The sequence below is a fragment of the Setaria italica genome, chromosome II (assembly GCF_000263155.2).
Source record: "Setaria italica strain Yugu1 chromosome II, Setaria_italica_v2.0, whole genome shotgun sequence".
NCBI classification, from domain to species: domain Eukaryota; kingdom Viridiplantae; phylum Streptophyta; class Magnoliopsida; order Poales; family Poaceae; genus Setaria; species Setaria italica.
Window position 1 is genome coordinate 8,144,463 of NC_028451.1, and position 24,802 is coordinate 8,169,264.

The 24,802-nt window shown below is 45.5% G+C and overlaps 4 protein-coding genes across 4 annotated transcripts; 2 read left to right on the forward strand and 2 right to left on the reverse strand.

The window, feature by feature from the left end:
• Positions 1–445: 445 nt before the first annotated feature.
• On the reverse strand, positions 446–24,802 carry LOC101779261 (protein LURP-one-related 15). Its single transcript, XM_004955783.3, has 4 exons — positions 24,287–24,802; positions 1,705–1,754; positions 826–1,053; positions 446–741 (listed from the first exon to the last, which is right to left on the reverse strand). Exons 1-4 carry the CDS (start codon positions 24,501–24,503, stop codon positions 601–603), a joined length of 636 nt encoding a protein of 211 aa, XP_004955840.2. The 5' UTR covers positions 24,504–24,802; the 3' UTR covers positions 446–600.
• On the reverse strand, positions 2,358–4,841 carry LOC101780457 (protein LURP-one-related 15). The gene is made up of 3 exons (XM_004955786.2): positions 4,566–4,841; positions 2,835–3,062; positions 2,358–2,732 (listed from the first exon to the last, which is right to left on the reverse strand). Exons 1-3 carry the CDS (start codon positions 4,824–4,826, stop codon positions 2,592–2,594), a joined length of 630 nt encoding a protein of 209 aa, XP_004955843.1. The 5' UTR covers positions 4,827–4,841; the 3' UTR covers positions 2,358–2,591.
• On the forward strand, positions 7,970–9,160 carry LOC101775619 (protein LURP-one-related 15). The gene is made up of 3 exons (XM_004959042.2): positions 7,970–8,277; positions 8,476–8,706; positions 8,803–9,160. Exons 1-3 carry the CDS (start codon positions 8,008–8,010, stop codon positions 8,944–8,946), a joined length of 645 nt encoding a protein of 214 aa, XP_004959099.1. The 5' UTR covers positions 7,970–8,007; the 3' UTR covers positions 8,947–9,160.
• On the forward strand, positions 9,642–11,615 carry LOC101776023 (protein LURP-one-related 10). The gene is made up of 3 exons (XM_004959043.2): positions 9,642–9,937; positions 11,093–11,323; positions 11,410–11,615. The coding sequence occupies exons 1-3, from the start codon at positions 9,668–9,670 to the stop codon at positions 11,548–11,550; spliced, it is 642 nt and encodes a 213-aa protein (XP_004959100.1). The 5' UTR covers positions 9,642–9,667; the 3' UTR covers positions 11,551–11,615.

The window sequence follows — 24,802 nt, forward strand, 5'->3', positions numbered from 1 at the left end:
CGGCAGGGTGGCGCTGTGGCGGCGGAGGGGCGGAGGAGTGCCGGGGCGGCGCCTTGGCGGCGACGGAGCCGGGGCCGGCGGGGTGGCGCTGGAGGGGCGGAGGAGGGCCAGGCGGTCGGGGCGGATAAGGTCGGGAGGGAGGAGCGGATGGATAAGGAGAGAGGAGGGGAAAAGAAAAGAAGGGGAGAAGGAAAGAGAAAGAAAAAGAAAAGGAAAATGAGGAGAAAAAAAGAAAAAGAGAATAGAAAAATATAAGGGTATTTTGGACATTTGACACCTTCTTTCCAATCTAAAAAGCTAGGAGAAGCCGTTTTGCCAAACATTTTCCTTCAAAATAAGCCAGAGCCAGAAAAAGCTGCTTTTCCAGATGAGCTAGAGCCAAAGTTATTTTTGCACGAGCCAAAGCCCTACCAAAACATTAAGCAAACATATGCGCTGCAGCAAAGAACCAAATAATAGTATTCTAATTAAAAATACAATAGTGTACACCAGTATCAACAAAAGTTTGCTCTGCCTGATTTTTTTTATCGAATAACACTGTAGACCGTAGCATTGAAACTACTTGATGGATGCTTGGAATTTGTCGATGACGTCACGTCGTCATTTGGATCGATCCCTGTGAACCTTATCCAGAATCACAGCAAGAGCCGCAATGAATACGTGGTCAACGTTAGGGAACACTGTAACACAGTACGTGTCCTTTCCGAGCAGTACATTTGACACAGTAAACTTACGTTTCATCTGCAGCACCAAATGGCAGGCATGTTCACTAAAATATGTTTAAACTTTGAAATAAAACTAGAAATTTGACACAATATTACCCACCTGAGCAACCATGGCGTTGGAGTTGCCAAGATAGAAGGCACAAGATCTCTCGAAGTAGCTCCCCTTGATCTTGAAATCACATACCTGCTCTGAGGTGTTCCGAGCCAAAAAGACACCCAGACTTGTCTTCAGTTGGAAAATTGATGTTTTCTTCACAGTGAAGAGCAAATCACGTGAACTCGTGCTGTCCCCTCGGAACACTTTCCATTTGTCGTGCATGCTAAATACCTGCGGATAATGCGCTCTTTGTGAGGTCACGCAGAATCGGTATACTAAACACACTGAAGCATATTTACATACTCATTCCGTTCAAAAATAAGTGTATTCCTAGCTTTGTCCTAATTTAGTTAAACCATCTAAAATTTAGAATGAAACAATAGTTAGCTTGTTTTAAATTCAGTTCTGCACTCTTGTATGTGATGCCTACATTATTCAAGCAATGAAGTTCAGTCTAAACCAGTTAACATAGTTTTTAGTTATGAATGTTCCTCCCCCTCCCACCCCAAAAAGTTGAAAAGAATAAGTAAAAGAGAATGATTATCAGTGGTTGATCTCACAAAATCAGTTGCTAGAACGCCCCGAAACCTTAAATCAAAATAGTTTTGTGACAGGGACAACCAAAAAAACGCAGTCAAAGTATATTAATGTTCCGAACACGCATGAAATTGACAATCGGGTTAAAGTATATACTTGTTGAGTAAACTTGTATTTGTACGCCAGAACATAAAAATAGCTGCAACTACGTACAGTCCGGTTGCTTGGATATTTGCCCTTTTAATTTTTGCAAGTATTGTAGAAGCAACGACCAATCCTTCTGAACTCCCATGGAGCCCACAAAAGAAAGAAAGAAATAGATGCCGACCGGATCCGCTGTATTACCTTCTGCTGCATGGTGAGGATGGGCCGTCCGGCGGCGTCGTGGAGCACGCGTCGGTTGCCGACGCTGAAACAGACGCCCTCGACTCGCAGCACGACGGCGCCGTCAGCGCCGGTGACGGTGAAGTCGCCGCCGGAGAAGCTCATGGCCATCTTGGTCACGGTCAGCGGCACCGTGCGCGGCGCGCAGAACTGCGGGGACACCACCGCCACCGGTGCCGGCGCCGGCGCCAGCGCTGAAGGATCTCTGTACGGTGCTGCCATGGCCATGGGGATCGGATCGACGAAGCTGGCTCGATCGCCTTGTCGTCTCCGGTGGATGGATTTGAGTATTTGACGGTCGTGGTGCTCGAAGGATTTACACGCGCTTTTGCTGTACTCGAAGGCTCAGCTTCAGCTTCCGTGTGCTCGTCTTTGGAGTGTGACAGCTTTGAAAGGAAAGTGCGAAGATCTTCTGTGTAATTGCGAAGAAGGTCGGCGCATAGCGACCCTGTTACGTATCCGGCCGATCAACCAATCCAGAAATGAGAAATCATGCACGAACCCTGCTGTGTGAACTGTGGGCTGGTTTTTCTGAATGTCCAGCAGATTCAGGAGGCCTCATTCATTCCTAAATGGACTAGTTCGGCCATTTCAAGGGCCCAATGCGGGTGGCAGCCCATACAAGTCAGTGGAGTCCTTACAACAAAGGGCACAGAGTTAGTACACATTATTTAGCTAAAAAAAGCAGTAGTACACATTATTGAACGTCGGCATAACACAGTATGAATCAACAAAGTTCAATAGTTGATTCTGCTAGCATAATTTGACAAGCAAAACCCTCAACCGCGGTTTACAACATCAAATTTGCGTCCAACTCGATGGAAGCTTGGAGTTGATGGTGGTGGTCTTCAGTCGGATCGTTCCCTGTGAATCTCATCCAGAATCACCACCAGAGCAGCGACGAACACGTAATCGACATGCGGGAACACGGTGACACCGAACGTGTCCTTCCCGAGCAGCACATTCGAGACAGTGTACTGACGGTTCATCTGCAGCACCAAATGACAACCACATCAATCTACTGAATATTTGCAGAACTCCAAAACTACGATTAGAAACAGAGCCTTTTTCTTTTCTTTTTGGGTACGCACTTGGGCAATCATGGTGTTGGAGTTGCCGAGGTAGAAGGCGCACGACCTCTCGAAGTAGCTGCCTTTGATCTTGAAATCGCAGGCCTGCTCCGCGGTGTTGGAAGCCAGGAAGACATCCAGCTCCGTCTTCAGCTGGATGATTGAGCTCTTCTTCACGGTGAAGAGCAGGTCGCTTGCCTTCGCGCTATCCCCTCTGAACACGTCCCATCTTTTGTGCATGCTGAATACCTGGTAAATGTGCCACGGTGAGGCGATGCTAAACTGGTATATATGATCGACCTACTAGAGCGTATTAAACAGAGGGCTTGTTGGTTTTGTAGCAATGGTACGGGGATTTAACGTAAAAAAAAATGCATGGAAATTGGATGTGTTGGTAACAGAGTGATGTCCTGTAAATCTGTCAACAAGTTCCTGTTTTTTGTAGTACAGTCTAATACAGAGAGTTAAAAATAGGTTTCTGTCACAAACAAAGTTCAGAAATTATTTTGTTTTTACTCTCTCGCAAAACCTTATGGTTATATTGAGTTGTTGGACTTCAGCTTTATTTGAACCTTGCTATGTGATGCTCACTTAATATCATGCTCAGTATGAATTCTTAAGTTGGATTGCGGAAGCATCCCAAATCCTGATTCCTGGAAGTCCAAATCGTAAAATTTCTTTTAATCAAGTAGTGAGTTTTGACAGAGATTGCGCAGGGAACTAAACTATTGCTACCGTTCCTCAGTACGAGAGTACCCTGTGATCAACTAGCACTTCAGTCAGGTACTCAGGAGTCAGGAAGCATCAATTTCCAAATGCAGACGCCCTTCCATGCCATGAAATTGACCAAGTAGTGGAATATGAAGAAATATTTCTTTATCACGATTTGAAGCACAACTTTTTTTGCTTAAGCTCGGCAATTGATCCTGCATTCATGCTCCTATCTTCTCCCTCAAATCGACCATCCAATCTCATTTAGCAACTTTGAATAAAGAAGGAATAAAACAGAGAATAAATCAAGAGAGTGAATAAAGAAGGGAAAAAACAGAGAATACATCAAGAGAGTGATGTTTGTTCTTTTTTTTTTCTGTTCTTGTTTCTAGGACAACGGTCGATCCTTCTGAACTTTAGATCAAGCCAATCAAAACTACAATCACATTCACATTATTAAAACAGTTGAAAAATTGATCTCTGGGCAGCACAATTTTTCATGCAACAAGGAATCACCATAACGCTGGTAACAAGATAGCATTGTGACAATATCAAGGCCATTATTGACAATATCAAGGCAATTTTTTTAAGAGCAGATCGCTCGCGTTCGTGCTGTCCCCTCTGAAAACTTCCCATCTGTTGTGCATGCTAAATACCTGACAGAATAGAATTCACCGTCGTTGTTAGATCATGCTGCGGCATTGGCATGCCCACTCTACTTACTCAAGGAACACTGACAGTTTCTTTTTAAAGTTCATCAGAAGTATTTGGTGTGTAAAATTAACGTGGAAACCGGATGAGTTGACAAAACAATTTACATCTTTTGAAGCTGTCAACAACACAACAGACTATTGACTATTGTTTCTGCATTGCTAATTGGAACTACCATCATTAAAGTAATTAAGCTGAATTACCAAGTAGAGACTTGAAGATCAAAGTCAACGATCGATTGCGTCAACCAACAGGGACTATAATATACGAGTACTCAGGAAGAATTTGGTCGAGTGCATGAATGAAAGAGAGAAAAACACCACCAACAACCTTCTCCCGCATGGAGACGAGGGGCTGGCCGGCGGCGTCGTGGAGGACGCGGCGGTCGTGGACGCTGAAGACGGCGCCCTTTACCCGGAGCATCTCGGCGCCGTTGGCGTCGGTGACGACGAAGTCCCCGCCGGAGAGGCTGATGGCCTTCTTGACCACCGTCAGCGGCACCGCGTACGGCGCGCAGAACTGCGGCGGGGACACCACCGCCACCGGGGTCGGCGCCTGGGCCGGAGCTCGGTCGTTGTAGGGCGCCGCCATTATTTGTGGGGAGCTGGATCGCCTTGGCGCCGGTGCAGGAGACCTCGTCGCTTGCTCGGTGGCTTTGAGTTCGATCAGCGGCACGCGTTCTCGCTGTCCTAGCCGTAGCAGCTTCGGTTTCGCAGGCCGTTGTTGTTGGGGTCTGGACGATCTCAATTTATGAACAGAGGCAGGCGCGCGCACGCGGTGTGTAGAAATTTCGTGTGGCCTGCGGTATAAAAAGCTCACGTGTTCTGTTGCTTGACCAATCAAACGGATTTACTTTTAACAAACCCATGTTTCAAATTGTGTGTTCCCACGTAAATTTATATGTTCAATTATTCCTGACTTGGCGGCTGGTGTGGGTGTGTACGGTACAGCAACGGGCTAGTGACGACAATACTAAGGTGCTCTAAGGGTACGTTTGATTGAGCTTCCTAACAGTTTCTCAGCGTGAAAAGTCATAAGCTTAACCAAACAGCGAATTTTTCATGCAGTTTCCGAAAAGTTAGAAACTTAAAAAAGCTAGAAAGCTCAGTTTTATGAACTTTTCGTAGCTTTCTGAGCTCAAAAAGCTAAATGCATATTCTAAAAGATAGCGTTGGCCAGCTTTTCAGGAAAAAAAACTAATATCAGCTTTTTCGAAAAGCTCAAAAGCTGCCGCTCAAACAAACTGGTTCTAAGATCTTCTTCAATAGTGGAGCTAGTGTATTAGCTCTAAACTTGTCCACCTTACAAAAGAGATAGTAAAAAGATTACTTATCCAATGATCTATCTTATAGCACATACAAGAGTGCAGAACTGAATTTAAAACAAGCTAACTATTGTTTCATTCTAAATTTTAGATGGTTTAACTAAATTAGGACAAAGCTAGGAATACACTTATTTTTGAACGGAATGAGTATGTAAATATACTTCAGTGTGTTTAGTATACCGATTCTGCGTGACCTCACAAAGAGCGCATTATCCGCAGGTATTTAGCATGCACGACAAATGGAAAGTGTTCCGAGGGGACAGCACGAGTTCACGTGATTTGCTCTTCACTGTGAAGAAAACATCAATTTTCCAACTGAAGACAAGTCTGGGTGTCTTTTTGGCTCGGAACACCTCAGAGCAGGTATGTGATTTCAAGATCAAGGGGAGCTACTTCGAGAGATCTTGTGCCTTCTATCTTGGCAACTCCAACGCCATGGTTGCTCAGGTGGGTAATATTGTGTCAAATTTCTAGTTTTATTTCAAAGTTTAAACATATTTTAGTGAACATGCCTGCCATTTGGTGCTGCAGATGAAACGTAAGTTTACTGTGTCAAATGTACTGCTCGGAAAGGACACGTACTGTGTTACAGTGTTCCCTAACGTTGACCACGTATTCATTGCGGCTCTTGCTGTGATTCTGGATAAGGTTCACAGGGATCGATCCAAATGACGACGTGACGTCATCGACAAATTCCAAGCATCCATCAAGTAGTTTCAATGCTACGGTCTATTTTGCGGGGCTTCTACTGGCTTTCGCGGGTGAGCCGTTTTGCCTTCTCCCGTTTGGCACGGCTTCATCAAAAGCCATCCTAGAAGCCGCTCGATGAGCCGTGCCAAAGGGGCCCTTAATGTTTTGGTAGGTGGAATTTACTAAAAAATGAATAACAAAAATAATTTGACATAGTAAGGGATAGAATTGGGCCCAAGCAACAAGGGTATGTGTTTGGTTTGATGGTTGAAGTGGTTGGAATGGGTCGGATCCAATTGAGCGGGTGTTTGGTTGAAAGGGTAGTGGGTTGGCTTCATCCCAGTAAGGGAATATTCTCTCATATCCGGGTTCGTTCGGTCTGCTCAAAACGAAGAAATTGATCTGACCTAGATGAACGGCGTCTTCCTCCGTTGTCTCTGCGTGCGAGGGAGGGCGGCGCGAGGTAGCTCCGCATCGAGCGGTGCTGGACGGGGCGGCGGAGAAGGCCTCGTGGGGCCGCGTCGGCCACGGAGCAAAGCCGCATGGGTGTGGCATGGAGGCGGGCTGGCGGGGAGCATTGGCGACGGTCAGTGGGGAAGCCGCGGCGGAGGCGGCGGGAGGCGGTGGAGACGACCGGCGCGGAAGCTGTGGCGGGGCCGGCGGGGAAGATGAGGTAGGGCCGATGGGGAGCGGTGGTAACGGCTGGAGGGGACGCCGCAGCGGAGCCAGCGGGGGCGGTGGCGACAGTCAGCGGGGAGTCAAGGCAAGGCTAGCAGGAAGTTGAGGCGGATGGCGCAGAGGCGGGTGGAGGTCTAGAGGATGAGGAAGAAGATAAGGTAGAAGAAAAAATATAATACAAGAGAATGATAAGTAGGCCCTACTGCTGACATGCAGACTCCACAATCTACTGTAGCTAATGGTGTTAAGATGACATTCATCTTATCCCACCTAACCATTACAACATTACAATCAAACAAGAAATTGGGTTGAATTCATCCTCATCAACCAAACACGAGATGGGTTGAACCCAACTTAAAAAATAGGTTGGAGCGGACCCAATCCACTTGATCCCGAAATCAAACACATGCTTAGCAGCCCAGGCAGTAGGTGGGCCTCCGGATCCTCGCAAGGACTTCGTTTCCTACCTCCACTCCCCCGCAGTAGCAAAGTAGAAGTAGGCCATAGAACAATCTCCTTTTTCGGTAGCAGCAGACAGAACCAGCAGAGACAGATGGCAGGCTTAAGAGCATACCTTGATCACACCTCCGTGTTGCTCATACCGAAGTATCATATGAAATCAAAGGCTATGTAGCACCAGTATAGGAGAGGAAGAAGGGTTGGTTGGAGTGGTAGAAAATCCAGGTCGAGTAATGCGTCTGTTCCTCTTTTCTGCAATGGCTATAGCTGCGTGCTCGGAAATTGATCGAGCTCGGAGATAGCGCGGCAAGGGCAGACAGCGACGACCGTCCACAATGGCGGCATGCACGCGGCGGAGCGTGGTGGGCCCACACTGCGCCACATGCGGCCTTGACAAAGAAGAGGCAATCAAGCGACTTCACCGTCGCCGACGACAACAGCAAACGAGAGCAAACAGCAAACGAGAGCAAGGGGCAACGGCAACAGCAAACGAGAGCAACAAGCCTACAAGGACGACAGCAAGAATAATCCTTGCCGCCCCCGATCAAGTCCGTCGATCAAGACAAACTCTAAGCACCGGCGTCGAAGCGAGCTAGCGGCGGCGATCCCGATCGACGACCGATGGCGTCGCCCTCCGGCAACGAACCCCTTTTGGCGGCTGCGCCGCCGGTGCCGGCGCCGGTGGTGGTGGTGTCACCCCAGTTCTGCGCGAAGGAGGTGGTGCCGCTGACGGTGACCAAGAAGGCCAAGAGCCTCACCGGCGGCGACTTCGCCGTCACCGACCCCAGCGGCGCCGTCGTGCTGCAGTTCAAGGGCAGCGTCTGGAGTGTCCGCAACCGCCGCGTGCTCGTCGACGCCGCCGGACAACCCATCCTCTCCATGCACGAGAAGGTAAACACGCCGAGATGGGCCATCCTACCTGCCCATCCATTTCTCTTCTTTGTTGCTTCTTTTTTGGACATGATCAGATTCGGATGGATCGATCCTTCTTGCTCCGATGCACAAAGTAGCAAAGATCCAATAAACCCGAACAAAAAAGTTTAAATTGAAAATTCCAAGTCACCTGACCTGACTACATCGCACTACCAGGTACTCAGCATGCACAACAGATGGGAGGTGTTCAGAGGGGACAGCTCGAACGCGAGCGACTTGCTCTTCACCGTGAAGAGATCCACGCTCCTGCAGCTGAGGACAGAGCTGGAAGTCTTCTTGGCCGGGAACAACACCGCCCAGCAGGCTTGCGACTTCAAGCTGAAGGGCAGCTACTTCGACAGGGATTGCGCCTTCTACCTCGGCGACTCCAACACCATGATTGCTCAAGTGAGTGTTCTAGCTACTTCTTCTTATCATGCTTTCAATTTTGTGCTTGAAAATGTTTAGATAACATATCTTATATTCGACTTTTTTGTGCTGCAGATAAGCCGTAAGTACACTGCCTCCAATGTCCTGCTGGGAAAGGACACGTTCAATGTTACCGTGTTCCCTGACGTCGACCATGTGTTCGTCGCGGTTCTTGTTGTGGTTCTGGATGAAGTTCACAGCAGGGACCGAAACTACTGATGATGAACAACAACTTCCATCGAGTTCGACGCGGGTCATAATTTTTACATGTCAAATTATGCTAGCAGCATACTGGACTTCGTTGATTTATGCTGATGTACATTATTGTATATTTGCTTTCGATTGAGGAGCGCTACTCTGTTTGATTGATCTTTGCAGTGCATGTTTGTTTGCTTTAAGTTTTGGAATAATAGTTGAATGTTCTTAACCAAAACGAGTCATGTCGTTTTTAGTTTGCTCTTTCGATTGAAGACTATTCTCTATAACTAAACGTGCATCGAATGTGCACATCAAGAAGGTTGGAAAGGAATTTAGATCCGGGACTACTGCCTCTCTAGTCCCAGGTCCAATTCATCCGAGACTTTAGACAGTGAGTACTGAGGTTAATTACCGTAATAAGTCTTGTTGCTTGAGTCAAAAAGTTCGAAGTTTCAGGCTTCACACCACGTTAAAAATGAATTTACGCATCACAAAAAAGGAGAGAATTAAACTTGTGGATCAGCTCACTTGGCGGTTGGGTCACAAAGAACATGCACCGTCCATTCTTTTGGGTTTGGCACCAATCCCCCTATGATACAGGAGGTCCCTCGATTGGCTTCCTTTGGCAAAACATAGAGCCCCGGCCCAACGACTGTGCACGTCCGGCAAGAACGTCGTACGAGCCCCGTATCCAAACCGACGACCAGCCCCTTGCGCTGCTAGCTGCGACGGCGAGACCTTGATGGCGGCGCCGCCCCTCCCAGCGCCACCGCCGCCGGAGCCCAGCGGAGGCATCGTCGAGCCGGTGCCGGTGGTGGCCCCGCATTTCTGCGCGCCCTACGTGGTGCAGCTGAGCGTGAAGGAGAAGTATGGCCTGCGACAGGGCGACTTCACCATCACCGACACCAACGGCGCCGTCGTGATCAGGGTCGAGGGCGCCTTCATCAGCATCCACAACCGCCGCCTCCTCCTCGACGCCAACGGAAATCCCCTCCTCTGCATGCGGGAGAAGGTAAACCATGCAATTACTTGTTGGATGGAAAATGGAGCCATCCGTGCATTTCTCTGCTCTTCCAATACCTTTGTAGATTCACTTGATGGGATCGGAGTAGATAATAAACTGATAAAGATGGGATCAGAGTAGATAAACTGACAAATTAAGATGGCTCCCTGGATATAGAAAAGAAATGGGCAGGATTCAAGAAAAAAAAGAACAATATTAGGACCCTTTCCGATAGATTGAGCAATACATAAATTAAAGGTATAATGTTTTTCAGAATAGTATTGTTTAGTACAAATTTTGAAGGACCTAGATGAGTTGGAATGAACCACATGAAAAGTACGTTGAAGGATCTAGATGACCATTGAGAGTTTACGAACTCATATGAGAATGTGGAAATAGTTTAGGAACCCATAGTGTATTTCACTCATCCGATTATATCGTTTTAAATGTAATTATCTCATAGCCTAAATGGTTTAATGCATCAATGTGCAATATACTCCCGACATCCCATAATATAAGCGCGCGCAGTTCAAGATTTAAACTGAGATTCTTGGCCTACAGTTTGTCTTACAAAAAATATCATTGGACTTGTATTTAAAACTACTTTCATATGGCTACAATTTTGTTGCTACAAACATTATGGTATGGGAGATATTAAGAATCAAATGTTAGTATTGTGTAGATCATATATGTCAAGTTTGATTATGCCTTATATTTTGGGATAGAGAGAGTACGGTTTAAGCTTTAGCAGAAGGGAGGTTGAAACAATCCTTTAGAGAGGAAATGAGCTTCTTCTATTTAAGGGGTAGGAGAGTGAAAAAACGCGGCTGAGGTCCTGGCTTGATCATTTCGGATAGTTCTTATTATATTTTAGCTTGGGTCTTGCAGATCATTGTACAATTTATTTTCCTTCTCTGTAGTGGTCAGTAGCGGCCCCTCCTGTTTTCGTAAAAAAAAAACATGAGTATGAAGGTTAAAAGGATTTCCATTTATGAATTCATTTGTCACTATTCCTAATCCCAACACTGTATTTCAACTGTTCATATTAATTGCCCTAATCCCAACACTGTATTTCAACTGTTCATATTAATTGCCAAGGATAAAGTTTTTGATATGACAGGTAATACCAATTATCTAGCATCACTAATCAATGTGCATTGCCAGGTAATTAGTATGCACTACACATGGGAAGCGTATAGAGGGGACAGCACGAAATCAAGTGATTTGCTCTTCACTGCCAAGAAATCTTCAATCATCCAACCGTTTGAAACAGAGATGTACATCTACTTGGCTTCCAACACTTCACATGAGGTCTGCGATTTCAAGATGAAGGGTAGCTTCAAAGAGAGAGCGTGTTCTTTCTATCTTGGTAACACCAACACCTTGATAGCTCAAGTGAGTACAAAAATTGGTTGTGCTTCTGATCATGCTTTGAGGATTTATAGAAAGTTTGTTAACAAGTGTACAATCGGGTTATGCAGATGCACCGTCAGCATAGCGCCATGAGCACGTTGTTGGGAACAGACCACTATGGTCTCACCGTATTTCCAAATGTCGACTACGTCTTCATTTCGGCTCTTGTTGTGATTCTACAGGAGCTTCACACGGATAAAAATGATTGATGACCACAGGGATCCAAGCTTTCACGCATCGAGCCGTGGATGTCATATATGATATATATAATCTTTTTGTTTCTATTTTTAGAGCAACTCTAGCAATAGCTCTAAACGGAGACCCCTACATCTTAAGTAGGGGCTTCTAGGGACCTATTTTCTACAACTAACTCCAGTGAGGGTCTCTAAATTTGAACTCCTATTTATTTCTTCTTTTATTTTCGCACACATCCTCTATGTATATTCTTCATTTCACACAACATTAATTCAAACTAAAATATTAATAATGCGTAGTGGACTATTTCTAAATTTGTGATTTGAAACACACGATCCATATTCAAATTCAAAATTTTTAATGAAAATGACCATATTCACAGCTCACTAACTTTAAAATGCAAAACCATCACACAGTTTGAACAAGCACGTGAGTTGAAGTTACATGCATCCAGGTGAAGCCACAAAATACAAATATTTTAACCAAGACTAAAAATGTTCTAATTGTAACAAACGTGCAAATAGACTTGGAGAGTGAAGACACTGGACCCTTTCAAGAACCGCAACCTGCATTGTAAAAAATATGCAATCAGAAATGAAACATGCTACCATGTACCAAAATTCAGTACAAGGGACTGCAATACTAGAATGCTCAATGCATCAATTCCATATACCTGTGGATATACAACAACGCCATCACATCAAACAAAATTAAATAGTCCAAATGGAATGAACAACACAAGGATAAAATGATCGATAATGAAGCATGCTACCATAATACATACCTATTGTGATGCTCCATTGACATCACCACCTTTAAAAGAGTCAAACACACCATCAAACCTGTTGCCAAATCCACTATTGAAGGCAGCCATCTTTTGTGCTGCAATTTGTGCCCTCATTGCCAACACATAGGTCTTCTGATCCAGATCAAGGTGCTCACATCACAGAACATGATCCTCTGTTCTTGCTCCCACATGAACTTTTCCTTTTCCAAGGATATCTTTTGCTGATGAATCATCCTCGTATCCTTCCACCTCTCCTCCTTCAGTTTTTTCTCCTCCCCCCTCAGTTTCTTCTGTTCTTTCTTATCCAAGATCAACTCCTCAATAGCTTCTTTATATGGACCTGCATCTCCTCCGGTATTCAACCTTTGCTTTGCTTTCTTCCTTCCAATTGGCCTCTTAGTTTGGCTTGCCCGTGCTGAATCAGGAGTCTGACTCTTACCTTTCTCATCCCCCTCTTCTTCTTCAGGACCTTTCTCAGATAGTGTGGAAGACTTGCTGGGCCTTGATCTCTTGTGCAATTTATCTATTGCTTGAAACTTGGGACAATTCCACACCTTGAGCCAACGGTGAATAAACTGAAATGCCTTCTTTGGTGGCATGGTAGTGAACATTGCTTGGAGGTGCCACTGAGGAGGGACGGAGGTGCCAGCTGGAGTGGAGCACATCCACGCACGCCGTAGCCCCACGCTTCAGCAAGAGCTCAGGCTAGCCTGAATCTTATCCTCCTCATGACCTAGCGAGATCCTGGTGGGGAAAAGAGATGAAGAGGGAAGGAGGCAGCGCAGGTCTACGCGCGGGATGAGCGAGATGGAGGGAGGTGAGCGGACTGCCGTGTGCGGGATGGAGGTGCGTGGAGTTTTCTATTCCGCGCCAAAATAACCGTGGATGGGGATCTTCGGAGGGACCCTCCAGGTCTGGGGGGTGTGGGAGGGAATTTAGAGGCCTCCCCAAAATGGGGGCTCTAGTAGGGATCCTGCTGGACTTCATTTTTTTTTACTTAGCCTCCGAAGTAGGGGCTCTATTTAGAGGGTCTGCTGGAGTTGCTCTTACTAGTGTAATTTAGTTCATGATTGCATGCAGAGAAAAATTTTACAGAGATTAGTCAAACTCATGTACTTATGCTGATGTATGTGAATGCATATTTTCTTTTTGGTTGGTCAATATTCAGTAATTGCTTGCTACAGCGCATGTTTGCTTGCTTGAATATGACATCTGTTAGATAGAGTTTTGAATCAGAATATGAAACTTTTCAGTTGACACTTTAAAGCCCTGCGACGGCGGCACGGCGAGAGGACACACGTGCAAGGAAGGGAGGCCGGCGAGCAACGTGCCCTGCGGCGGCCTGGAGCAGCCAATCGTGAGGATTAGCGGCGGCTGAACCAACCGGTCGTAAGGACCGGCGGCTAGGATTAGCTGTGCGGAAACGGAGGATACGGATCGTAGCCTCGCATGATACCATGAAAGAGTAGAATACTCGATGTATTACTCAGGCATAGTCAGTGTACATATATAGGCTAGGTGGGGAGTCACGGTGGACAGGCCCACGAGTCCAATTACATTCTAACACCATCAACCAGCTGGGCCTGCATGCAATGGCTAGCAATCTTCGTAAAAGAATTATTTTGGTATTAATATTTAATTATAAATATTTTAAGGCAAGGATGAGTAATTAGGAAGGAGTCCGACAACTTGGCGCAGATTTTTTTTTTCCTACGTATCTCCCAGGAAGAAACCCTCTCCCAGCACCAGCCGGATCAACCGAGAGCATCGCCGGACGGACGATCTCGGCTAACAATCCCAATGGCATCGCCGCTGGCGGTGGTGGACACACGGTTCTGCGTGCCGCGCACCCTGCCGCTGACCCTGACCATGAGCCTCACGCTCGGCGGCGCCGTCACCGACGCCAGCGGCGCCGCCGTGCTGCGAGTGGACGCCCCTCTCTTCGGGTTCCTCCACCGCTTCGTCCTCGCCGGCGTCGCCGGCCGGCCCATCCTCTCCATCCAGAAGAAGGCACGGCACGCTTGTCTCGCATCACTCAAATTTAGTCTCTCGGGTCGTCCTGCAGCTAATTCAGGTACTTAATCGTACGACGGACATTGGCACATTGCATTTGTCAGGCATTTAGGTGGGAAGCCTTCAGAGGGGACAGCCGGGACGCGAGGGACCTGCTCTTCACGGCCAGGAGATCGCCGATCTTCCAGGTGAGGACGCAGATGGGTGTGTTCCTGGCGCCGAACACGGCGTGGCAGGGCGCCGCCTGCGGTTTCACGATGAAGTGCAGCTACCTCGATAGATCATGCGACGTTTATCTTGGCAAATCCAGCACCAAAATCGCCCAGGTACGGCGAGAACAAGAATCTTTTAATTTGTCTCGTTTATGATGATAATGGTTTGACGTTTTTTTTTTGGTTTTGTCGATGAGTACGTTTATCATCTGGTGCTGCGTGCAGGTGCGCCGTCAGTTCTCTGCAGCAGGCGTACTGCTCGGAAAGGAGAAGTTCAGCGTCACCGTGTTCCCGAACGTCGACTACGTGTTCATCGCGGCTCTTGTTGTGATGCTAAGCGACATTATTCACACGGCTGAAACAGACAGACGACGATAACAACAGGTCCACAGAGATCCAAGCCGTTGATCGAACTAGGCTTGTACTGTCATGTGACATGCCATCCTACATATATGCTGCTGCTGCTAATACAAATAGTGTAATCCAATCGAGAGTAGCATGCAAAGTTTTGCTAGCTGGCAGGACCGTCGACAATTTTGTATTTGCTTTTCGTTTGATCATTCTATACAAACTATTTGGTCAGGGCAGATGACTTGAGTAAGAACAATGTTTCTGACAAACACTGCGTATTCTATGACTGATAATGACCATCTATACAAATACTCTGTCTCATAATAATAGAATATACTTGCTAAACGTAAATAAAAAGTTAAAAATATTTGACTTTAGGCAAACCTAAATGTGATAATATTTTTTGTGGAGGGAGTATTTCTTTTTGATAAAGATAAATATTACTTCAGTAGGCTAACATGTACTCTCTTTATTCCAAATGGTTGGTTACGTCAAACCTCTCAAACTTTGTTAATTGCTCAATTTTCATAATACCAAATAAATACACTACAAGTACATAATTCGTGGGGGAATTTGATAATGAAACTAATTTGTTGTTGTAGATGTTGGTACTTTTAATTTTCTACAAACTTGTCAAATTTAGATAGGTTTGATTTGGGACAAAACTAATTAAAATTACCAAGATTTGGAACGAGTAGTTGAAATTAATGCAGATTCTCTACCCTTCTTCCATCCGACAGCCACATATGGTTGCCTACAATGATGTACTATACATATGACCGGAACCTTGAAATTGAAATTGTCGTGGCCAATCGACAAGCACCAATATCAAAGTGAAAAGGACACCCCCCAGAATGTCGTAAACGTATTGCATCCTCCAAAATCTTATATACAAATTTCGCAACTTCTTCAAGTTCCCTTCGTGTCACCCAAGAACAACATCTTGATCGAGACGCCAAGTCGCCAAGACGCACCCGGACCCACCTAGCGAACAAGATAGGCTATAGCTACCTAGTACGTACGTCCGGCGGATCCCAATGGCAGTGACCCCAGCGCCGGTCGTGGGCTCGCAGTTCTGCTCGCCGCAGGTGCTGCCGCTGAGACTGACGACGAAGCTCACCGGCGGCTGCACCGTCACCGACCCCGCCGGCGCTGTCCTGCTGCGGATCGACGTCCCGCTCTTCCGCTCCTGCCCTCGACGCCGCCCGCCGGCCCATCCTCTCCCTGCAAAGAAAGGTGTAGAGTCTCAACTCTCAAGCTTTGCACCTGATGAACATGAACTCCCTTTGAATTTCGCTTCCTAGATGATCGATATGATCTCGGCGTGTCTTCCGTGTCAGGCTCCTGGCATGTGGCAAGTGTTCAGAGGGGACCGCAAATGGCGGTGACCTGCTGTTCACCGCCAGGGAATCGCCAATGGCCACACCAAACTCAGGCCTCGACGTCTTCCTGGCCGGGAACACGGCGCAGAACGTCGCCGACTTCAAGATCAAGGGTGACTTCGGTGGATCCTGCTACTTCTATCTTGGTGACTGCCACACTATGATCGCAACGGCAAGTGTTCTACATCTTCTGGATATTGGTCCTCACTTCTCCCATTTGACACAAATTTAATTTCACCGATATATATGGCGCACCGTTTTATATGTCGATGCTAATAAACTAAGATCAAACCATTAAGCCAATATATATAGAGTCTTTGTAGAGAAAATATAGAATGCACCTCTGGAGTTGGAATTAATATTTCCCTTCTGGAGTATTGTCTTACAATGGACATAGTGTGAGAGCGATTAATTGCAACCAGTATTAATGTTCAAATAATACTATGGCTTTTTATTACATTTGTATAATGGTATCCAAATTTTCTGAAGTTTCACGCCATGTCTCAAATAGTGAGTGACATTAGGCGAAGTATCCAAATCTTAGTGAGTATAATTTTCTGAAGTTTCACGCCATGTCTTAAATAGTATCATCATTGATTAGGAACAGATGAAGTATAAATTAAAAAAAGATTGCTGCAAAAAAGATCTGATACCAAGCTAGGCTTGTCCAGGTGAAAAAAAACATGTTCGGCAGGTTGCCATTCATATCTTAGATCTTAACTGAATTTTGTCGCGAGTGTAAGCAAAAACATTGTTTGTGCACTCAACTATCTTTATGCTCTTACAACCAAGAACAACATATGAAACAAAAGATAGGGTACGTATCCAGCCCAAAACACCCTAAAAGTTGTAATGTTTGCAAAGTCGTCAAAAACCATGGCTAGAAGCTTGCAATAGAGTAAATTAAGCACAGTTCTAAGTGAGATTGTGTCCTTCATCCATGTAAAGATTTCACGAGCAAACTCAATCCCACCTATAACAAGATGAAAAAAAGAAAGACTATAAATTAAAATGAACACAACTACACAAGTATATATACATGCCACAATGTACACGGGTCTTATATCAATTAATCCAAACCTTTGATGAAAGAAATATATGCAGGTTCCATTATTGCTAGTAAAGAACGGCACCTCCACCTGAAAATGAATCTACTCCTTCCGTCCCAAATTACTATTTATTTTTAATTTTTCTAGGTACATAGTTTTTTATATACACCTAAATATATATTATGTCTATATAAATAACAAAAGTTATGTATCTAAAAAAATAAAAAAACGAGTAGTAATTTGGGACAGGACTAAATGATGATCAAAAGTGGGGAAAATAAACTATTTTAATCCCCTAATCATTCTCCCCGAATCTAAATTCACACACACGAAATCTATCCACGGCCTTTCAACTTCTTCTCCAAGCTCTGTCCGCTGATTTGAGACTCGGACGCCAGCAAACACACATCAGCGACGTCCGGCCGGCCAACCCTAATGGCAGCTCCTTCAGCGCCGCTGCTGGTGGTGGGCTTGCAGTTCTGCGCGCCGCACGTGCTGCTGCTGACGCTGGCCATGAAGTACAACGGCCGCTGCACCGACGACAACGCCAACGGCGCGGCCGTGCTGCGGATGGAAGAAGTCTCCTTCTTCAGCTTCCGCCGCCACTACGTCCTGGTCGATGCCGCCGGCGTGCCCGTCATCTCCCTGAAGGCAAAGGCAAGACACGTGTATATCCGATGGTCAGTCAAGAACTCAAGCACTACCGGAAACAGTAACTTTGCCGAGTGCCCCAGGCACTCGGCGAAGGGCCAAATACACTCGGCAAAGGGTTTGCCGAGTGTAACACTCGGCGAACCTTACTCGGCAAAGTTTTTCTCAGCAAACAGCGTGTTTGCCGAGTGTCGACCATCGGGCACTCGGCAAAGCCTTTGCCGAGTGCCGCAATACACTCGGCAAAATATGACACTCGGTACAAAGACGTTAACGGGCTGTCACGGCGACGGAAGCTTTGCCGAGTGTCCGACGGCCGACACTCGGCGAAGTCTACATCTTTGCCGAGTGTTTCCCTAAATACACTCGGCGACGTTTACAGGTTTGCCGAGTGTTTTCCCTAAATACACTCGGCGAACTTTTCATCTTTGCCGAGTGTTTCCCTAGATACACTCGGCGAACTTTTCATCTTTGCCAAGTGTTTTCCTAGATACACTCGGCGAAGTTTCCATCTTTGCCGAGTGTATTTAATAAAACACTCGGCAAAGATGCCCGGCCCGCCATTTTTTTATGCCCCCTTTGCCGAGTGTTTTTTTGAAAACACTCGGCAAAATGGCCTTTGTTTGCCGACTTCTATCTTGGTGACTGCCACACTATGATCGCAACGGCAAGTGTTCTACATCTTCTGGATAGTGTTTGGAGAATACACTCGGCAAACCCGTCTACTACTACCAGAAATGGCCTCTTTGCCAAATTGTTTGGCCTCTTTTCCAAATTGATCAAACCATTAAGCCAATATATATAGAGTCTTTGTAGAGAAAATATAGAATGCACCTCTGGAGTTGGAATTAATATTTCCCTTCTGGAGTATTGTCTTACAATGGACATAGTGTGAGAGCGATTAATTGCAACCAGTATTAATGTTCAAATAATACTATGGCTTTTTATTACATTTGTATAATGGTATCCAAATTTTCTGAAGTTTCACGCCATGTCTCAAATAGTGACATTAGGCAAAGTATCCAAATCTTAGTGAGTATAATTTTCTGAAGTTTCACGCCATGTCTTAAATGGTATCATCATTGATTTAGGAACAGATGATATAAATTAAAAAAAGATTGCTGCAAAAAAGATCTGATACCAAGGCTTGTCCAGGTGAAAAAAAACATGTTCGGCAGGTTGCCATTCATATCTTAGATCTTAACTGAATTTTGTCGCGAGTGTAAGCAAAAACATTGTTTGTGCACTCAACTATCTTTATGCTCTTACAACCAAGAACAACATATGAAACAAAAGATAGGGTACGTATCCAGCCCAAAACACCCTAAAAGTTGTAATGTTTGCAAAGTCGTCAAAAACCATGGCTAGAAGCTTGCAATAGAGTAAATTAAGCACAGTTCTAAGTGAGATTGTGTCCTTCATCCATGTAAAGATTTCACGAGCAAACTCAATCCCACCTATAACAAGATGAAAAAAAGAAAGACTATAAATTAAAATGAACACAACTACACAAGTATATATACATGCCACAATGTACACGGGTCTTATATCAATTAATCCAAACCTTTGATGAAAGAAATATATGCAGGTTCCATTATTGCTAGTAAAGAACGGCACCTCCACCTGAAAATGAATCTACTCCTTCCGTCCCAAATTACTATTTATTTTTAATTTTTCTAGGTACATAGTTTTTTATATACACCTAAATATATATTATGTCTATATAAATAACAAAAGTTATGTATCTAAAAAAATAAAAAAACGAGTAGTAATTTGGGACAGGACTAAATGATGATCAAAAGTGGGGAAAATAAACTATTTTAATCCCCTAATCATTCTCCCCGAATCTAAATTCACACACACGAAATCTATCCACGGCCTTTCAACTTCTTCTCCAAGCTCTGTCCGCTGATTTGAGACTCGGACGCCAGCAAACACACATCAGCGACGTCCGGCCGGCCAACCCTAATGGCAGCTCCTTCAGCGCCGCTGCTGGTGGTGGGCTTGCAGTTCTGCGCGCCGCACGTGCTGCTGCTGACGCTGGCCATGAAGTACAACGGCCGTTGCACCGACGACAACGCCAACGGCGCGGCCGTGCTGCGGATGGAAGAAGTCTCCTTCTTCAGCTTCCGCCGCCACTACGTCCTGGTCGATGCCGCCGGCGTGCCCGTCATCTCCCTGAAGGCAAAGGCAAGACACGTGTATATCCGATGGTCAGTCAAGAACTCAAGCACTACCGGAAACAGTAACTTTGCCGAGTGCCCCAGGCACTCGGCGAAGGGCCAAATACACTCGGCAAAGGGTTTGCCGAGTGTAACACTCGGCGAACCTTACTCGGCAAAGTTTTTCTCAGCAAACAGCGTGTTTGCCGAGTGTCGACCATCGGGCACTCGGCAAAGCCTTTGCCGAGTGCCGCAATACACTCGGCAAAATATGACACTCGGTACAAAGACGTTAACGGGCTGTCACGGCGACGGAAGCTTTGCCGAGTGTCCGACGGCCGACACTCGGCGAAGTCTACATCTTTGCCGAGTGTTTCCCTAAATACACTCGGCGACGTTTACAGGTTTGCCGAGTGTTTTCCCTAAATACACTCGGCGAACTTTTCATCTTTGCCGAGTGTTTCCCTAGATACACTCGGCGAACTTTTCATCTTTGCCAAGTGTTTTCCTAGATACACTCGGCGAAGTTTCCATCTTTGCCGAGTGTATTTAATAAAACACTCGGCAAAGATGCCCGGCCCGCCATTTTTTTATGCCCCCTTTGCCGAGTGTTTTTTTGAAAACACTCGGCAAAATGGCCTTTGTTTGCCGAGTGCCTACCCTATGGCACTCGGCAAACAAGCAATTCCGCCAAATTGTTTGGCCCCTTTGCCGAGTGTTTGGAGAATACACTCGGCAAACCCGTCTACTACTACCAGAAATGGCCTCTTTGCCAAATTGTTTGGCCTCTTTTCCAAATTGTTTGGCCTCTTTTCCAATATATAGTCTTTGTAGAGAAAATATAGAATGCACTTCTGGAGTTGGAATTAATATTTCCCTTCTGGAGTATTGTCTTACAATGGACATAGTGTGAGAGCGATTAATTGCAACCAGTATTAATGTTCAAATAATACTATGGCTTTTTATTACATTTGTATAATGGTATCCAAATTTTCTGAAGTTTCACGCCATGTCTCAAATAGTGACATTAGGCAAAGTATCCAAATCTTAGTGAGTATAATTTTCTGAAGTTTCACGCCATGTCTTAAATGGTATCATCATTGATTTAGGAACAGATGATATAAATTAAAAAAAGATTGCTGCAAAAAAGATCTGATACCAAGGCTTGTCCAGGTGAAAAAAAACATGTTCGCCAGGTTGCCATCCATATCTTAGATCTTAACTGAATTTTGTCGCGAGTGTAAGCAAAAACATTGTTTGTGCACTCAACTATCTTTATGCTCTTACAACCAAGAACAACATATGAAACAAAAGATAGGGTACGTATCCAGCCCAAAACATCCTAAAAGTTGTAATGTTTGCAAAAGTCGTCAAAAACCATGGCTAGAAGCTTGCAATAGAGTAAATTAAGCACAGTTCTAAGTGAGATTGTGTCCTTCATCCATGTAAAGATTTCACGAGCAAACTCAATCCCACCTATAACAAGATGAAAAAAAGAAAGACTATAAATTAAAATGAACACAACTACACAAGTATATATACATGCCACAATGTACACGGGTCTTATATCAATTAATCCAAACCTTTGATGAAAGAAATATATGCAGGTTCCATTATTGCTAGTAAAGAACGGCACCTCCACCTGAAAATGAATCTACTCCTTCCATCCCAAATTACAATTTATTTTAATTTTTCTGGATACATAGTTTTTTATATACACTTAAATATATATTATGTCTATACAAATAACAAAAGTTATGTATCTAAAAATAAAAAACGAGTAGTAATTTGGGACGGGACTAAATGACGATCAAAAGTGAGGAAAATAAACTATTTTAATCCCTAATCATTCTCCCCGATGTATACCAGATATGAACGTAATCTAAATTCACACACACGAAATCTATCCACAGCCTTTTCAACTTCTTCTCCAAGCTCTCTCCGCTGATTTGAGACTCGGACGCCAGCAAACACACATCAACGACGTCCGGCCGGCCAACCCTAATGGCAGCTCCTTCGGCGCCGCTGCTGGTGGTGGGCCCGCAGTTCTGCCCGCCGCACGTGCTGCCGCTGACGCTGGCCATGAAGTACAACGGCCGCTGCACCGTCGACGACGCCAGCGGCGCGGCCGTGCTGCGGATGGAAGAAGTCCCCTTCTTCAGCTTCCGCCGCCACTACGTCCTGGTCGACGCCGCCGGCGTGCCCGTCGTCTCCCTGAAGGCAAAGGCAAAACACGTGTATATCCGATGATCAGTCAAGAACTCAACATCACCCTGATGAACAAATCTCGTGTCCTTGTGATTAATTCATCGCGGCTTCCGTCGATCGATCAGTTCGGCGGGCTTTCATGGCAGGTGTTCAGAGGCGACAGCCACGACGCCGGCGACCTGCTCTTCACCGCGACGGCGTCTTCAGGGAGGCGCTGACCATTCAGAGGCCTCGACGTGTTCCTGGCCGGGAACACCAGGAGGGGAGCCGCTGATTTCAGGACCAAGGGTGACTTCCGCAGATCCGGCCGGCTACTAGCTTCTATCTTGGCAACTCGGACAAGATGATTGCTTCCGTATGTAGTATATCCGCTGCCAATCAACATATTCCAGTATGTGTTTTTTTTAAAAGAGTTTCTAGTATGTGTTCGACTATGAACAATTTCAGGCTTCATGAAAAGTGCTCTTTGTGACTTTTATCTTGTGTTGCAGGTGAACCGTATGAAATCTTCTGGAAGGCCCGTCTTCGGTGTCACTGTGTTCCCGCACGCCGACCATGTTCATCATAGCTCTTGTTTTGATCTCACATTATGTTTTTACCAACATTGAGAGGGAAAGACAAAGGCAAGAAAACAGATGAGTTGAAGGCGCATTCTGGTCCTGATCTTCCTTGGAGTTCCTCTACGCCGTATTGTCTCTCTTATGGATGAGTGTTGATGTTCGGAGCAACAACATCAGTGACTTGAAGCTGTACAAAGGTGCATCTAAACAAAATACCTGCCTGCATTCACATTTTTTTCATTTAATACGTTAAGAGAAATATCACTCCTCTCCCACATTCACGTTGCATTTTTTTCAAATAATATGTTAAGAGAAATATTTAAAAAGTAATCAGATGAAGTAAACAGTTCCTCTTCATAATTCTGATTGCTTTAAAGCAGTTCGAGTAACGTAAAAATGAATATTGAGAAACCAAATCAACTATAATAAAAGATCATGTGGGGGATCAAACCCTGGAGGCTGAAGTCCTGATCTTACCAAGTTTTTCAGTGAGAACTTTGCTCTGCAGGCTCGTAAATGTGATATACATCATGATGAACATGTATGTACCAAAGAAATAGTGAAAATGCTACCTCTGCTTAAGTCCATTACATACCCTTCTAGTCATATATTCAGACCAATTTCAGACCTACTCCTTTGGACCCCATTGAATGAGGTGGGCAGTGGTGGATTTTTTACAGCCCACCGTACAAAAATTTGATGTATGAATGGAGAGGGTTTTACACGGGTGGCTCCAGTTCTCGGTGGTGAAATTGAAGCTACAAGCTAGGAGTCACAAGAAACCCGAACTTAACACATAAGCTGGTTCTCGCTCCCCTATACTTTAAGAGGATATCTAGGTTGTATTAAACCACCATACCATACCACTAGGCCATGCATATGGGTCAACAATTACTACTGTAAAAGGATATCTAGGTTATCTAGGCCAGGGTATTATATAAGGAGACTAGGGGGCAGGGCATCTAAATGCAGGTCTTGACACGACAATAGAGAATTGAATAGTCTGATGTAGTTGTACCATACAACATGGCACAAGTAAGGTGGTGGGGTAGCCCGAGCAACACATCGGCCTTCTAGTCAATCTGAAGTTAGGTTGGAGAGAACAAGAAGAATTAAATGCTTAAATCAATCTCTAGAGAGCATGAAGAACAAGAGTGAATTATAATAAGGACATCAATTTTTTGGGGGGTTAAGAAAGGTCACTGTGAATCATTAAGATCATATTTCGACTTACATATTACTCTCACATCTTTTGCGTATTCAAATGTACCTCATGCGGCGATACGGTATATGCCACCGTCGCGGGGGTGGCATGGCTACAGAGTAGAGCAGTGTGTAGCTCATGGAGTGCTTGCTATCTTCGGACTACACACATGTCGGTTGCCGACGCTGAAACAGACGCCCTCGACTCGCAGCACGACGGCGCCGTCAGCGCCGGTGACGGTGAAGTCGCCGCCGGAGAAGCTCATGGCCATCTTGGTCACGGTCAGCGGCACCGTGCGCGGCGCGCAGAACTGCGGGGACACCACCGCCACCGGTGCCGGCGCCGGCGCCAGCGCTGAAGGATCTCTGTACGGTGCTGCCATGGCCATGGGGATCGGATCGACGAAGCTGGCTCGATCCCCTTGTCGTCTCCGGTGGATGGATTTGAGTATTTGACGGTCGTGGTGCTCGAAGGATTTACACGCGCTTTTGCTGTACTCGAAGGCTCAGCTTCAGCTTCCGTGTGCTCGTCTTTGGAGTGTGACAGCTTTGAAAGGAAAGTGCGAAGATCTTCTGTGTAATTGCGAAGAAGGTCGGCGCATAGCGACCCTGTTACGTATCCGGCCGATCAACCAATCCAGAAATGAGAAATCATGCACGAACCCTGCTGTGTGAACTGTGGGCTGGT

Excerpts from the sequence above, each read along its gene's own strand:
- LOC101780457 (XM_004955786.2), bottom strand. The coding sequence starts at position 4,826 with ATGGCGGCGCCCTACAACGACCGAGCTCCGGCCCAGGCGCCGACCCCG. Across the intron at positions 3,063-4,565 it reads TCGTCTCCATGCGGGAGAAG|GTATTCAGCATGCACAAAAG; the intron begins GTTGTTGGTGGT and ends CACATTTACCAG. Across the intron at positions 2,733-2,834 it reads CCAACACCATGATTGCCCAA|ATGAACCGTCAGTACACTGT; the intron begins GTGCGTACCCAA and ends TTGGTGCTGCAG.
- LOC101775619 (XM_004959042.2), top strand. The coding sequence starts at position 8,008 with ATGGCGTCGCCCTCCGGCAACGAACCCCTTTTGGCGGCTGCGCCGCCG. Across the intron at positions 8,278-8,475 it reads TCCTCTCCATGCACGAGAAG|GTACTCAGCATGCACAACAG; the intron begins GTAAACACGCCG and ends TCGCACTACCAG. Across the intron at positions 8,707-8,802 it reads CCAACACCATGATTGCTCAA|ATAAGCCGTAAGTACACTGC; the intron begins GTGAGTGTTCTA and ends TTTGTGCTGCAG.
- LOC101776023 (XM_004959043.2), top strand. The coding sequence starts at position 9,668 with ATGGCGGCGCCGCCCCTCCCAGCGCCACCGCCGCCGGAGCCCAGCGGA. Across the intron at positions 9,938-11,092 it reads TCCTCTGCATGCGGGAGAAG|GTAATTAGTATGCACTACAC; the intron begins GTAAACCATGCA and ends GTGCATTGCCAG. Across the intron at positions 11,324-11,409 it reads CCAACACCTTGATAGCTCAA|ATGCACCGTCAGCATAGCGC; the intron begins GTGAGTACAAAA and ends CGGGTTATGCAG.
- LOC101779261 (XM_004955783.3), bottom strand. The coding sequence starts at position 24,503 with ATGGCCATGGCAGCACCGTACAGAGATCCTTCAGCGCTGGCGCCGGCG. Across the intron at positions 1,755-24,286 it reads TTTCAGCGTCGGCAACCGAC|GCGTGCTCCACGACGCCGCC; the intron begins ATGTGTGTAGTC and ends TCGGCAACCGAC. Across the intron at positions 742-825 it reads CCAACGCCATGGTTGCTCAG|ATGAAACGTAAGTTTACTGT; the intron begins GTGGGTAATATT and ends TTGGTGCTGCAG.